General features: G+C 54.2%; 1 protein-coding gene across 4 annotated transcripts in view; it reads right to left on the reverse strand.

The window, feature by feature from the left end:
* Window positions 1–13,371, reverse strand: part of WHRN (whirlin) — an 82,475-nt gene that overhangs the window by 20,347 nt on the left and 48,757 nt on the right. For all 4 annotated transcript variants that reach the window (XM_072842508.1, XM_072842507.1, XM_072842506.1 and 1 more), the window contains exon 4: window positions 296–498. In XM_072842508.1, coding sequence (XP_072698609.1) covers window positions 296–498 — 203 coding nt within the window. The remainder of the gene's footprint in view (window positions 1–295; window positions 499–13,371) is intronic.

The raw sequence follows: 13,371 nt of genomic DNA on the forward strand, positions 1-13,371 counted from the left end.
CCTCAGGTCACTCGCAGGGTCTTCATCCCCAGGGCTGGATGGGGGCAGGGATCGGGAGCCCCCCCTTTCCACAGGAAGCAGCTAAGGGCCCCAAATGACGTCAAGATAAAGAATGCGGGAGCTGGATTATGCAGGTCAGCTTTCCACGGAAACAGGCCGGGGAGGAGAAGGGACGTGCCCAGGGTCATGCAGAGGACCCTGGTATGGGGACCCTGGGCTCTCAGAATCGTCACAGGTCAGGGTGTGGTGAAGGGACGGCAGGGGGCTTCACAAGGGGCGAGGGGCTCAGCCGGACCCTGCCGTGTTTGCGGTGGCGTCCTCGATCCGGGAACTGGCGATCCACTTGGTCTCGTCCACCGTGGTGCGGGCGTGGGGCAGCCTCCCCACGTCCTTCACCGTCAGGATGAGGTGCTGGGATGACTTGAGCAGCCTGACCGCCTCGTCATGCAGGATGTTGAGAAAGCTCCGCCCGTTCACCTCCAGGATCTGGTCCCCAACCTGCCAGGACCACCAAGGGACACAGTAACCCGGGCTGCTTGGAGGACACTGGCTCACGCCAGGGGCGTCCGAGTCCCGACCCCAGCCTGCCGAGGAGGTCACGGGGGCCCCGGGAGGTTATGGGGGCGCCTGCGGGTCACGCAGCAAGTCAGTGGCAGAGCCAACCTCCCCATCCTGAGCCCGAGCCCACGCTGCTGTCATTACAAAGGGCCACCTCCCCTCAAGGGGTGAGTCCACAGCCGGCTTCTCAAGAGGCCCCTTATCCAGACGACGACAGCCCCGTGAGAGGCCTGGTTAGGCGGGGCAGGGCAGGGCGAGGCACGGGGAGGCCCGCTTCCGTGATCTCCCTTCTACGCTTCCACGGGGTTGAGAGGTTTACACCTCAAGCGTGCACGTATTTCCTTAAAATACAAACATTTTAATTTACTCAAGAAAGAAGGAGTAAGTGAGAAAACGAGCCTCCCATTAAAGCAATAACATATCGCTTGGATTCTTACGAGGAGGCAGTTTTATTTTGTAACGTGAACCCCCCCCTTTTTTTTAGCGGAAGGATTCAAAAAATAAAAGGGGGAAGAAAAGTAGCCTTCCCATACACAGGAACCCATCACCGAATCCCAGGAGGCTGGAGGGCAGGATGCCCGACACGGGGCGGCTTCTCTTCCTCGCTCTTCCTGGAGGGGGCGCTGCTGGCCGGGAGGGCTCCCCACCGCGGCCTTGAAGGGCAGCCCCACAAGGCCCAGGGTCCTGCCTGCTTTTCCCTCCCCCAGCCCCCCTGCCCTGCTCACGGCTCCGGGTCAGGCCCCAGGGGCCAGGAGAGCACTGTGGTCAGGGCTTAAGGGTTCTCAGGGACATCACAGCCGGGGTCGAATCCCGACTCTGCTACTTCCGTGCCACGTGAGCTCAAGTGGATCCCCCACAGGCTTCTGTGCCTCAGTTTCCTCGGGTGTAAAAATGAGGTGCGAGCCCAGGACTGTCCTGCAAATGTCTCCTGCCACCAGCATGTTTCCCAGGGCTCCCGGCCATACCTGCGGGTCTGAGTCTTTCCGCACCACCCATGAGCACCCGGGCTGCCGAGAGCTTAGGCGGCCCCAGCTGGCCTCCGAAGACCAGACCCAACCCCTGCTTCTGCGCCTGGCACACAGCATGTGCTTAATAAGTGCTTACGCAGGATGGATTTTGCCCCTTCCCACCCTGTCTCGGCGGCCCCAGCTGGGCCTGCCTCCCGTCGGCCTGCCCCAGCGGAGCAGCAGAGCAGAGGACCGCTGTGCACCAGGCCCTGCTGAGCGCGGAGGGTGCCTCCCGCCAGGGCCCCGGCACCCCCGCCCGTGCCCCACGGCCCCACCTCTGCCCTCGGCCCCTGGCCCTTTGCCCAACCCTGGCCCCCTCCACCACCCCCCTGCACTCTGCCCTCTGCCCGGCCTTGGCCCCCTTCCGCCACCCCCCACCCCCTGCTCTCTGCCCACCCCCCTCCACCACCTCCCTGTCCTCTGCCCGGCCCCCTCTGCCACCCGCTGCCCCCCCACAGCTCCGGCTGCAGCCTGCCCGCACCTCCCATCCGCTCAAGGGCTCTGTTTCCTCCAGTATCTCTCCCAAGAGCTTCGGCTTTGTCAAGGGAATCGGTCGTCATCTTCCCTACACACTCTATTCCCGTCCCAGCAGTCTAACTAAAGGGACTAGCCTCTGAGAGCCCGCACACGTCAGGACACCCTTTAGTGCACGAGCTTCTCCCGCCGGGTCCCCAGGGGAAGACCGCTCATCTCCGCGAGCACCCACCCGGCCCTCCAGGGAGGCCTGGGGTCGGGGGGGTCCATCGCAAATACCGCACAGGCCAGATATAGGCTAAAGGAAGCATCCGTTATCTGGGACACATTTAGAAGGGCATCCTGTATTTCGATGCGCTAAATCTGACGACCCTGGGGTGTGGTGTAACCATAGGGGAGCAATTGGGGCGGGGGGAGCCCTGATTGCACACGGTGGTTCCAAACTCCAGTTACTCTCCCTGGCCCCGAGCCCGGCACCTGTCACCTGTCACCTGTGCAGCCCCGTGATTTCCCAGCACACCACTTACTGCCACCCCATCCTCTGCATTCACATCCCCGAAATCACCAGGCCGTGGTGCTGGTCCTATTTCCCTTCCTGCCTGCTGAATAAATACACCTCCGCCAGATCCGGGTAGGCGGCGTGGTGTTTGTGTGCAGCCCGCCGGGGGAACGGGCGTGGAACGGGAGTCACACTTGGGAAACCCCAACTGAATGGGGGTACGTAAGCCCATCTTCTCAATCTCCTTCCAATTTTCTTCTTTTCCAAGCAGCGTCGGTTTTAAAACCCCAGTTCCAGACAGGGTCAGCTTCGGGTCCCCACGCAGCCGCCCACGGCATCTGAGTTGGTGTGAGACGCTCCCGCGTCTCTGTGTCCGGTTCTCGGTCACGCTCTGCACTCGCTGGAGGGCTTCCCGGGTCCGACAGCGCCGTCAGCACAGGGGTCGGCTGGCTCACTGTCGCCGCGAGTCCACAAGCCACTTGAAACAAATCCGGGGTCTCCCCAGCCGCTCAGAGCCCGGTGCAGGCTGTGGGGTGTGGGGTCTCGTCCCCACGGTGCAGCAGGAAGAAGCCCCTGCTTCCGCGGCCGGACAACCGTGAAACAGGAGGGGGCGGCCCTGCACTGCTCCTGAGCACAGCCTGAGGCTCGGTGTCCTCTCTGTGGAGTGGGCTCGATACCACCGGCAAGGCCCGGGAGGCCGGAGAATCCAAGGGGCCCGCCGGCCCACGGGAGGCTGTTCATTCGCTCCCCTTCCAAACCGAGGGGATGGGTTTGGAGACGTCAACGACTTGCTCAAGGTCACACGGGATGGGAGAAAAGAGCCAGGACGCAAGCCCAGCTGTTTGCACACTCTTGGCACCGCTGCCACTTATTCCCGGTGGTCCGGGCTGGCAGGGGGCATTCACGGTGAAGGGCAGGGAGGCCCCCATCCTCCCCACCTGCCCCCCTGCCCCTTTGCCTTGGCCTGTTGGAGATGGCATGTTTCAAGGCCTTGATCGGGCTCCTTCCCCGCCAGGACTGAGTGCCATGTGTTCATTCAGGGCAGTGTTCCTTCCTCTGGGCCCCCGGCGCCAGCCCGGAGTTAGAGGCAACAAGCAGGGAGGCCGAGATGCCGTGCTGGCCAGGGTGGTCCAAAGTCTCCTGCAGATGGGGAGACTGAGGCCCGGACCGCACGGGCACGTGCCTAGGGCCACAGCGAGGCCACGGCGAAGCCCAGACTCTGAGGCTAACTGAGCAAGAAGACACCCACGCCACCCAGAGCTCCTCAGGACACGACCCCCCGGAGAAAGGGGAGACAGATGCGGTGTGATCGAGTGTCTGACAGCGCTCAGCTTGCACACGGGATGCCGATGGGGAAGACACGGGAGGATAAACGAATAAAGCTGGCTTCATTTTATTTGTCACCACAGGCATCCTGTTTATCACCAGGGACGGGGTGGGGAGGAGGCGGTGCCAGGGGACGGACCACGGGAATGACCTTTATTTTAAGGCAGAGGAGAGACTCCTCCATCATCCACAGCCCATCAGGTGACAGGCTCAGATCTGGGACACTCTGCGGAGGGCACAGAGACCTGGCCAACCACCAGGAAGCAGGAGTTCACTCCCTCTGGGTCCGAGGCCAGCAGAGGAGCACAGAGGAGGAGGCCCTGCAAGCGGCACAAGGCGCTCGGCAGGCTTGGGACTGACCCACCTCGACTGCTGGTCCCCTCTTATTCCCTGAGAGACCCAGGGAAAACAAGTTCACCGTTCTAGGCATCTCTTCCCTCAAAACAGGAATGAGACACCAAGTGCTCTGGAATGACACAGAGTAAGTGGCAGGGCATGTGAGGCACAGGAGTCGGCCTGCCCGGTCTAATCCCACCTGCATGACCCTGGGTAACCCCCCGCTCTGTGCCTCAGTTACCTTCCCTGGAAAATGCGGGTAGCGTCAGTGCCTACCCTTGTGGGTTCCAGGACTAAGGGAGTTGATAGATTCCGCTGGAGCCCGAGCACCTAGAACAGCACCTGGCACGTAGTAGGTGCTCAGTGAATATGTACTGAACGGGTGCACAGAATGCAGTAAAATAGTGTCTAGCATCCAGTAAGTGCTCAATTAATGTTAGATGTGCATTTTTTTAAAAGATCTTATTTATTTATTCATGAGAGACCCAGGGAGAGAGAGAGGCAGAGACACAGGCAGAGGGAGAAGCAGGCTCCAGGCAGGAAGCCCGATGTGGGATTCGATCCCAGGACTCTAGGATCACACCCTGGGCCGAAGGCAGATGCTCAACCACTGAGCCCCCCAGGAGTCCCCTGTTAGCTGCATTTTTGAGAAACTGTGCTGACAGGGTCCCTGAAGCGACCTGTCCTCTGAGACACTCAAAATCATGCCCTATCTTTTCACCTGCCTCCCCGCTGAGCCCTGCCTTCAGCTTCCTCTGAATCACGTTCTGACCACATCTACGAGGTACGTACGGTTACCCCCATTTTACAGATGGGGAGACTGAGGCCAGGACATAAAGTGACCAGGGCTGGGATGCAGCCTTCGTTCTCCCTTCTGTCTTCCATCCCTCAGCCCCCTGCTCTGTGTCATGCACACAGTAGGTGCTCTATTCCTGCCTGCTGAAGGGAACTGAGAACGAAGGAGCCAAAAGAACCCGTGGCGTGGCGGGATGACAGTAGGCCTGAGCTCCCCCCCCAGGGAGAGTCAGGAGAGAAACCTGCAGGCAGCTCGGTGGGAGGCGGGCGTCCATCCCCTCCGCACACGCTCCCCAGTGCCAGCCGCTGGGCGAGGGCCCCGACGGAAGCGCTCTCGGGCCCTTCCTCGCCACCTCCCCAAGCCTTTATCGAAATGGCTTTTGCAGCTTCAGAGGAGGACCCCGCTGACTGTAGCATCACCACAATGACAATTTCCAATTCTATGAAAGGGTTTTATTACAATTATGAATCTTTAATAGTCTTCCATGTCAGGTATGAAACTTTAATGGGCTTTTGTGGGGGGTTTTTTGGGGTACAAGTGAGCAATGCAGTTTTAATGAGACAACACTAGTTTTTCCCAACAGTTCAGAAGTCAGTAAACCTTGTCCATGTCTTAGAAAAAAAAAAAAAAAAGGATCAAGATAAATGCTAAGATAAGAAGGCTCCTGGAGGGGCTGGGGGCACAGGCTGCGCCGGGGTGAGCTCTTCACGCAAGCCCCTGGTCTAGCGTAGGGCCCCATGAGAAACGCCACGGACGGACCTGGCAAAGCCTGTGCATGCTGACCTCTGGTAGGATTCCCCGCTTCCTTCTGGTTCCTTCTTCTTCTTTTTTTTTTATGATTTTATTTATTTTAGAGAGAGAGAGCGGGGGGAGGAACAGAAGGAGAGGGAGAGAGAGAGAATCTCATGCAGACTGAGCACTGAACGCTGAGTGCAGAACCCAACGTGGGGCTCGATCCCAGGACGCTGAGATCGCAACGCAAGCAGAAACCAAGAGTCGGACACTTAACCGACCGAGCCACCCAGGCGCCCCTGGTTCCTTCTGTCGACACGAGCTCAGCGGCTGGCAGTGCTTGTCACTCTCTTCGGCGTGTGGGCCAGCTCTCAAGGAGGGGCTGCTCTAACGCCCACATCACCAACGGGGAAGCGGAGGCCAGTAAGGGGAAACGACTTGCCCAAGGCCCTACACTCTGCATCAAAGCCGGAGCCAGGGCGGAGAAGCCACCCGGGAGTTCTTTCATCCAAGGAAACGTATCAGAGCAATTAGAGAGGTCCGATGCAGGGGGAGTAACAGGTATCTGTGCCAGCGAGGGCCTCTCCAGGCCAGCTGCCTCCCGCAGCGGAGCTCTACGCTTACGCAGCACCGCACGACGCACGGATGCAACATCCGGTTTCACAGATGAGGGTGACAAGGCTCGGAGAGGTGAAGTCACTTGTCCACGGACACCCAGCATGCAACCTAGCCCGGCTGCTATTCTGAGCCCCAGACTTAACATTTGTCCACTCAACGTTTCCACTCAGATGACTCACGGGCACTTGCAACCAGCGCCGTCCAAAAGAACTGCCTGTGATAATGCAAATATTCTCCATCTGTACTGTCTGATACGGTAGCCACTGTTACTTAAGTTTAGATTAATTGAATTTACATAAAATTAAAAATGCATTCCTCTGGTCACACTAGCTCCACGTCCGTGGCTGCCATACCGAGCGGGGCAGCTGCACACGCTGGTGCGGACCTCCTCCAGGACTCCCGTCCCAGGGCTCGAGCCCCAGACCTCCGAACCTACCAGGCCCATCACCCTCCCCTCCAAAAACAGTCTCTACTCCACTCCCTCCCCTCCATCGCCCCTCATGCCCCGGGGTCCTGGCCTGGACCGCTGTCTCGGCTGCTAACCGGCCTCCCTGCTCCCACCCTCAGCATCCTCTCTGATGGGTGGTGGTGGTGGCCTGTGCCGGCGTGACCGGGCTCACAGACGCCCACGCGGCTGGGGAACCCTTAGTTCTGGGTGTGTCTGTGAGGGTGTCAGGAAGACATCAGTGTCTGGATCGGGAGGCTGAGGGATGAAGGCTGCCCGCAGCAATGTGAGCTGCAGCGTCCGATCCCCTCGGGGCCTGAGAAAAACAAGAACGCGGAGCAAGGGGGAATCCAGTGGCTCTGCTGAGGCGGACGGAGGTAGCTACTTCTCCTGCCCCTGGAGCACCAGGTGGTGCTGCTGCTCTCAGGCCTCAGGCCTCCAACTGAGGTCTACATCACCGGCCTCCGGAGTGGGGCCTTCAGACTCGGACTTCCGTAATCGGCTCCCCTGCTTCAGGCCTTTGGACTTAGACTGAATCGTACCACCAGCTCTCCTGGGTCTCCAGCTCGCAGATGGCAGACGGGAGGACTTCTCTGTTCTAGAATCACGTGGCTCAGCGCCTGTGATACATTTCATCTCTACCTCCCTCCCTCCCTACCTGCCTCTCTCTCTCTCTCTCCTATTGGTTCTATTTATCTGGAGAACCCTAATATATCTCCCTATGTATCAGAGGGATCAATTTAAAGATTTCATTTATTTATTTATTTGACAGAGAGAGAGAGAGAGAGCGAGCACGCACGTGTGTACAAGCAGGGGGAGCAGCAGAGGGAGAGGGAGAAGCAGGCTCCGTACTGAGCAGGGAGCCTGATGTGGGGCTCGATCCCAGCACCCTGGGACCATGACCTCAGCCAAAGGCAGATGCTTTAACCGACTCAGCCACCACCCAGGTGTCCTCCAAAGGGATCAATTTGAACTGCAAACCTGATCTTGTCAAACTTTCCTTAAAACTCCCCACTGACTTCTAAGCTCCTTTACCTAGCCTGGGAGGGGTCTTACCTTGCTCACACTTCCATCCACCCATCTCACACTTCTCTCCCTCAGCATTTTCTGCTCCGTTCACCCCTGTTATCTCTCAGTTCTACAACCAGATGGAGCCTCTGGTCACCTCAGGGCCTTTGCATATGCTGTTTCTCTGCCCCAAAGGTTTTTCCCTCTGTTCCTTATGTAGGTGACTCCTATTCGACCTTCAGATCTCAGCTCAATTGATGCTTCCTCCAAGAGGCCTTCTTTGACCACCCCCTCCAAGGCAGGGATAGCTGGTCCCCACCCAGAGCGCCAGGCAGCCCGCCCCACAGCTCTTACTTGAGGTCATGCTGAGCTGTAAGCACTGAGTTCAGGGCCAGTGTGCTGCATCTGCCTTGTAGGGCCTGTGAGGGGCACCCAGCAAGTGCCTGACAGACTCAGTGAGCAAGTGAGCACACAGTTCGGTGTTCACCACGAACATATACACGAGCAGGCCAGCCCTCTTGCCCCTTTCTGTTTCTGCAGACAGGCAGGAGACATTTTCCATTTCTGGAAAGGTTGAGTGTGACAAGGCCAGGGCACATAGGGAGCTGGGTGCTTGCGGCCCGGCCCTGTACACTGCAGCAGGGAAAGAACGTTGCATTTTTTTCTTTTCCAATCAGGTGAAAGCCAAAGGGATTAAAAACACAAATCATAGCTCGGTTTCGGCTACAATTACATTCTGGAAAATGGTGCAGGCTTATTCAGTCCCTCATTTTGGAAGCCAGAACACAGGCTGAGGACTTGAGAAGAGATGTCACAGGCCCAAGGCCTCCCAGGGCCCGGCCCTATCTATCCCCTGCTTCGGGCCGCTCCGCAGACCTGCAAGAATCTGAGTTTTCAAGTTCAAGCCCACAGCCTTCACACGCACGAGCTACTGGCCAGCTGGAAGATGCGACGACAGGGCAAGCCCCGTTTATAGTAGCAAGAGAAGAGAGGCAATACTTAAAAATAAATATAACAAGAAGCGTGCAGCACCTAGGTGATGAAAACCTGAAAACACTCAAAATGAACCCACAGAGAGAAACAACTTCCCCTGTTCCTGGAAAGGATTCCACATCCTTAGGATGGCAGTTGGTGCTCAGCTGAAAACTGAACATTATCCTGATGAAGACACCAACAAGTTAGATAAGCTGACATAAAAGTCCATGTGAAACAATAAACCTGCACACACAGGAATCTTCGGTGGATGTAACTAAGCATGAAAAGGCTACGCGCTGTACACCCCGACTCTAGGACATTCTGGAAAAAGCAAACTATGGAGACCGAATAAAGATCAGAGTTGCCAGGGGTCCAGAGAAGGAGGGAGGGATGATAAGGGAAGCACGGGGGATCTTCTGGGCGGCGGAACTCTTGTGATGGTGGATGTGTGACATCACACATTTGTTAAAACCCACACAATGTGTACAACGCCAAGAGCGAACCCTAAAGTAAACTAGGAATTTAAGTAGCAATGACAACAGTCATACTGCATCAATATCGGCTCAGCGTCGTAAGAACACTGAAGATGTTTAAAGTAGGGGGATTGGTTATGGGAAGGGTCGGGGTGGTGGTGGTGAGGCATACGGGAACTCCGCACTTGCTGCACGGTCTTACTGTTAATCTGAAATTGCTCTAAAGATGAATCTATTAATTCCTTTTACAGTAAAAAAAAAATCAAAATGAAAAAAATGGCTATGAAAATCCTTATACAGAATAGTTACGAGAAGACGTGCCAGACACTAAAATCTGCTCTAAGCCTCTATAATTCAGATGGCGAAGCACAGACTCACAGGCAGACAAATAGGAGAACAGGCCAGAAAGAGGCCCATGGACACATGGGGATGGATTTTACGATAAAAGTGACATTGCAAATCTCTGTGGCAAAGCTAAAGTACACGGATAACTACATCCCCATTGGAAAAGGGATAAAACTGGATCAATATTTCATATCCTACACAGGAGTAAATGCCAAACACATCTAAAGGGGAAAATGTACACAGGAGTATTTAAAAAAATGGGTACAATCCTCTACATCGTGGGGGCTTAAGGAAAAGTTCTCTAAAGAGAACTCAGATTTAACAAAAAGAAGGGATTGATAATTAAACAAAATGATGATTAAAAAAACCTTTCTACTGGGGGGAAAAAAAAACATCAAAAGCAAAGTCAAAAGAAAATGACAACCAGGGAGAAAAAAAAAGCATTTGTAATATAGATCACTATAAGGGCTAATTAATCCTAATGTATAAATAATTCTTAAATTTTAGGGGGGAAAAAAATCCAAAGTTCTGATCCCAAAAGGATAGCGAAAGACATGGACAAATTACAAAACAGATGTTTTAAATGGTCTTTAGTCCTGTGGAAAAGAGATGTTGGACATCACTTATAAAGAAAACATCACTTATAAAGAAAGATGAGCTATACCAGGATTCCATCTCTCGCCTATTGGACTGGAAACCCTTAAAAACCTGACGGCACCTGTTGGGGGAGCGGTGGGGAAGCAGGCGGGCACGCTCCTGCGTGCTGGTGGGGATGCAGGTAAAGCAACTGGGCACCAGTCCACAAACTATGTATGTATTTACCATCTGACCCAGAAATCCCACTTCTGGAAATTCACCCTGCAGATACGCGTGCAAACCTAAGAAAAGACACATGAGCACAGTTATTCTTGGAGCATTGTTTGTCATTGTAAAATATGGGAAACAGCCCAGGTGCTGGTACAGAGGTGAGTGGCTGACCGAGGCCCTGCTGCAGCCTCCTGGGTGATGTGGGGAGGGGAGAGGGAGGGGGGATGCTACACAGCTGTGGAAAAGAATGATGAAGATTTCTGAGCACTGACATGCCAGGATACTCAACTTTGAAAAACTTCAGTGCCAAAGAATCTCTGCAGCATCCTACTGTTCGGATAAGAAAGAGGAACGTATGTGGGTACCTGCCTATTTCTGCACAAAGGAACAGCAGCAGTGGAGTCCCACAGACTCCAGGGAGTAGGCGGGAATGGGCAGGAGGGAAGACACGAGAGCAGTGTGATACCCTGAGCACAACTCTTTGGGTATAGTTTTGATGTTTCAGTTACTCAAAGAGTAAAATTAAATTACTAAAGATGGGGGCAGGGCTCCTGGGTGGCTCAGTCGGTTAAGCATCTGCCTTCAGCCCAGGCCATGATCCCGGGGTCCTGGGATCGAGTCCCGCATCGGGTTCCCTGCTCCGTGGGAGCCTGCTTCTCTTTCTCCCTCTGCCTGCAGCTCCCCCTGCTTGTGTTCTCTCTCTGTCAAATAAATAAATAAAAATCTTATAAAAATAAAGAAAGATGGGGGAAACACCAGTGAATGCCAGCGGGAATAAATGAACCTGTTTTAAAGGGATAACAGAACCAAGAAAAAGAAATGATCCAAGCATCACAGTTCTTTGCCTATTAACCCCTCAGTTTAGAGACAAAAGGAGCTGCAAAAAATAGCAGAAACTCGACCTGCTAGGTTTGCTCTGCACAGCAGTATGCAGGGGGCAATTCTACTTTCTGTGTCTTGGAAGACTGGGCAAATGAGTAAAACGCCGAACCATCTGGACGAGAACCAAGTACCTGCGAAGGACCAGCACTGTGCTCGATGTCAGGAACGCGGTCTGCACAGTATTCATTTCCTATAACAAATTACAGGTTAAAAAATTACCACCAACTGTGTGGATGAAAAGAACACGAATTTATGACCCGACAGTTCTAGAGAAGTCCGACATGGGGGCTAAGATCAAGACGTCGGCAGGGCTGCGTTCCTCCCTGGGTGCTCCAGGGCACAGCCCATTTCCTAGCCTTTTCCAGCATCGAGAGGCCACCCCTGTTCCTTGGCTGGTGGCCCCATTCCTCCACGTCCAGAGCCAGCCTCTGCCAGCCGAGTCCTTCTCCCACGGCCATCCCTCTGGCTCTCTCTTCTGACTTCCTCTCCGACTTTTCAGATTCCTTGTGATCCCCCTGGGCCCACCTGGATAGCCCAGGATCACTTCCCCATCTACCTGCAGGTCAGCTGATGAGCAATCTTAATTCCCCTTTGTCACATCACCCAACCTAGTCACAGGCTCGGGGCAGATTAGGCCATAGACAACCTTGGGGGGCCCTTTATCCTGCTACTACATGGGTGGTGCTCAGCACAAGGGAGGCACTCAGCCAAAGACAGCGGAACACTAAAAGGCTTCTACTACCCCATCTGGGCGAGGAAGGGTTCCTCACAGGGTGTCTGGCACTTTGCCGGCTGGAGGCACCTTGGTTCAAACTTGCGAAGAAATATTTGACAAAAATGGGATCCCTGGGTGGCGCAGTGGTTTAGCGCCTGCCTTTGGCCCAGGGTGTGATCCTGAAGACCTGGGATCGAATTCCACGTCGGGCTCCCTGCATGGAGCCTGCTTCTCCCTCTGCCTGTGTCTCTGCCTCTCTCTCTCTCTCTCTCTCTCTCTCTGTGACTATCATAAATAAATAAAAGTTAAAAAAAATATTTGACAAAAATGGCACAAGAACTTCTGCAGCTTTACATCTGGGAATTAACCCCCAAGAAAGTCATCGTGGCTACGCAAAACAAACAAATTACCAACAATAATGATAATAATTCGGACTCCCTCCTAAACGCCTGGGAATTTATCAAACACCACGTGATATATCTATAAAGTGGGAGTGTGACACCATAAAGACTAATGCTGTAGGATATTTTGAATTTTTTCCAATGAAACTTTTTAAAAATTATAAAACCAATATGAATAGGGAGGGATGCCTGGGTGGTTCAGTGGTTGAGCATCTGCCTTTGGCTCAGGGTGTGATTCCAGGGTCCTGGGATCGAGTTCCACGTTGGGTTCCCCATGGGGAGCCTGCTTCTCCCTCTGCCTCTCTCTCTCTCTGTGTCTCTCATGAATAAATAAAATCTAAAAAAAAAAAAAAAAGGGGGATCCCTGGGTGGCGCAGCGGTTTGGCGCCTGCCTTTGGCCCAGGGCGCGATCCTGGAGACAGGATCGAATCCCACGTCAGGCTCCCGGTGCATGGAGCCTGCTTCTCCCTCTGCCTGTGTCTCTGCCTCTCTCTCTCCCTGTGTGACTATCATAAATAAATAAAAATTAAAAATTAAATTAAAAAAAACAATATAAACATAGTGGAAATAGTCAAACAGTAAAAAAATAATAATAAATATAAAAACTGTACAAATCATGCTCCCTAAAGCTCCCTACCCTTAAAACCCCATCTCAGGCCCTCAGATTGAGACTAAAAAGTCATCAGCAGTGACAGTGTCCTGGGCAATCTCGCAGGCCCTCTCTCCAGCTATGTAACTAGGGACCGACGAATGTGTTTCTCTTTTTCTAAAAAAAACCCAACAAAACCAAAAATGAGATCCTGTAAACACCACTGTGTACCTTCTTTTTCTGCAAAGGTCTTCCTGAAACAGAAGAATCTGAACGGTCCACTGTCACAAAGGGTGAGGAAAAGCAAATCATCTGATCCCAGCTCTGCTGAACTACCCCCATCCCTGTGAGCAGAGCGCTCCGGAAGGGCAGACACCAAACTCGT

The sequence above is a fragment of the Canis lupus genome, chromosome 10, assembly GCF_048164855.1.
Source record: "Canis lupus baileyi chromosome 10, mCanLup2.hap1, whole genome shotgun sequence".
NCBI classification, from domain to species: Eukaryota; Metazoa; Chordata; class Mammalia; order Carnivora; family Canidae; genus Canis; species Canis lupus.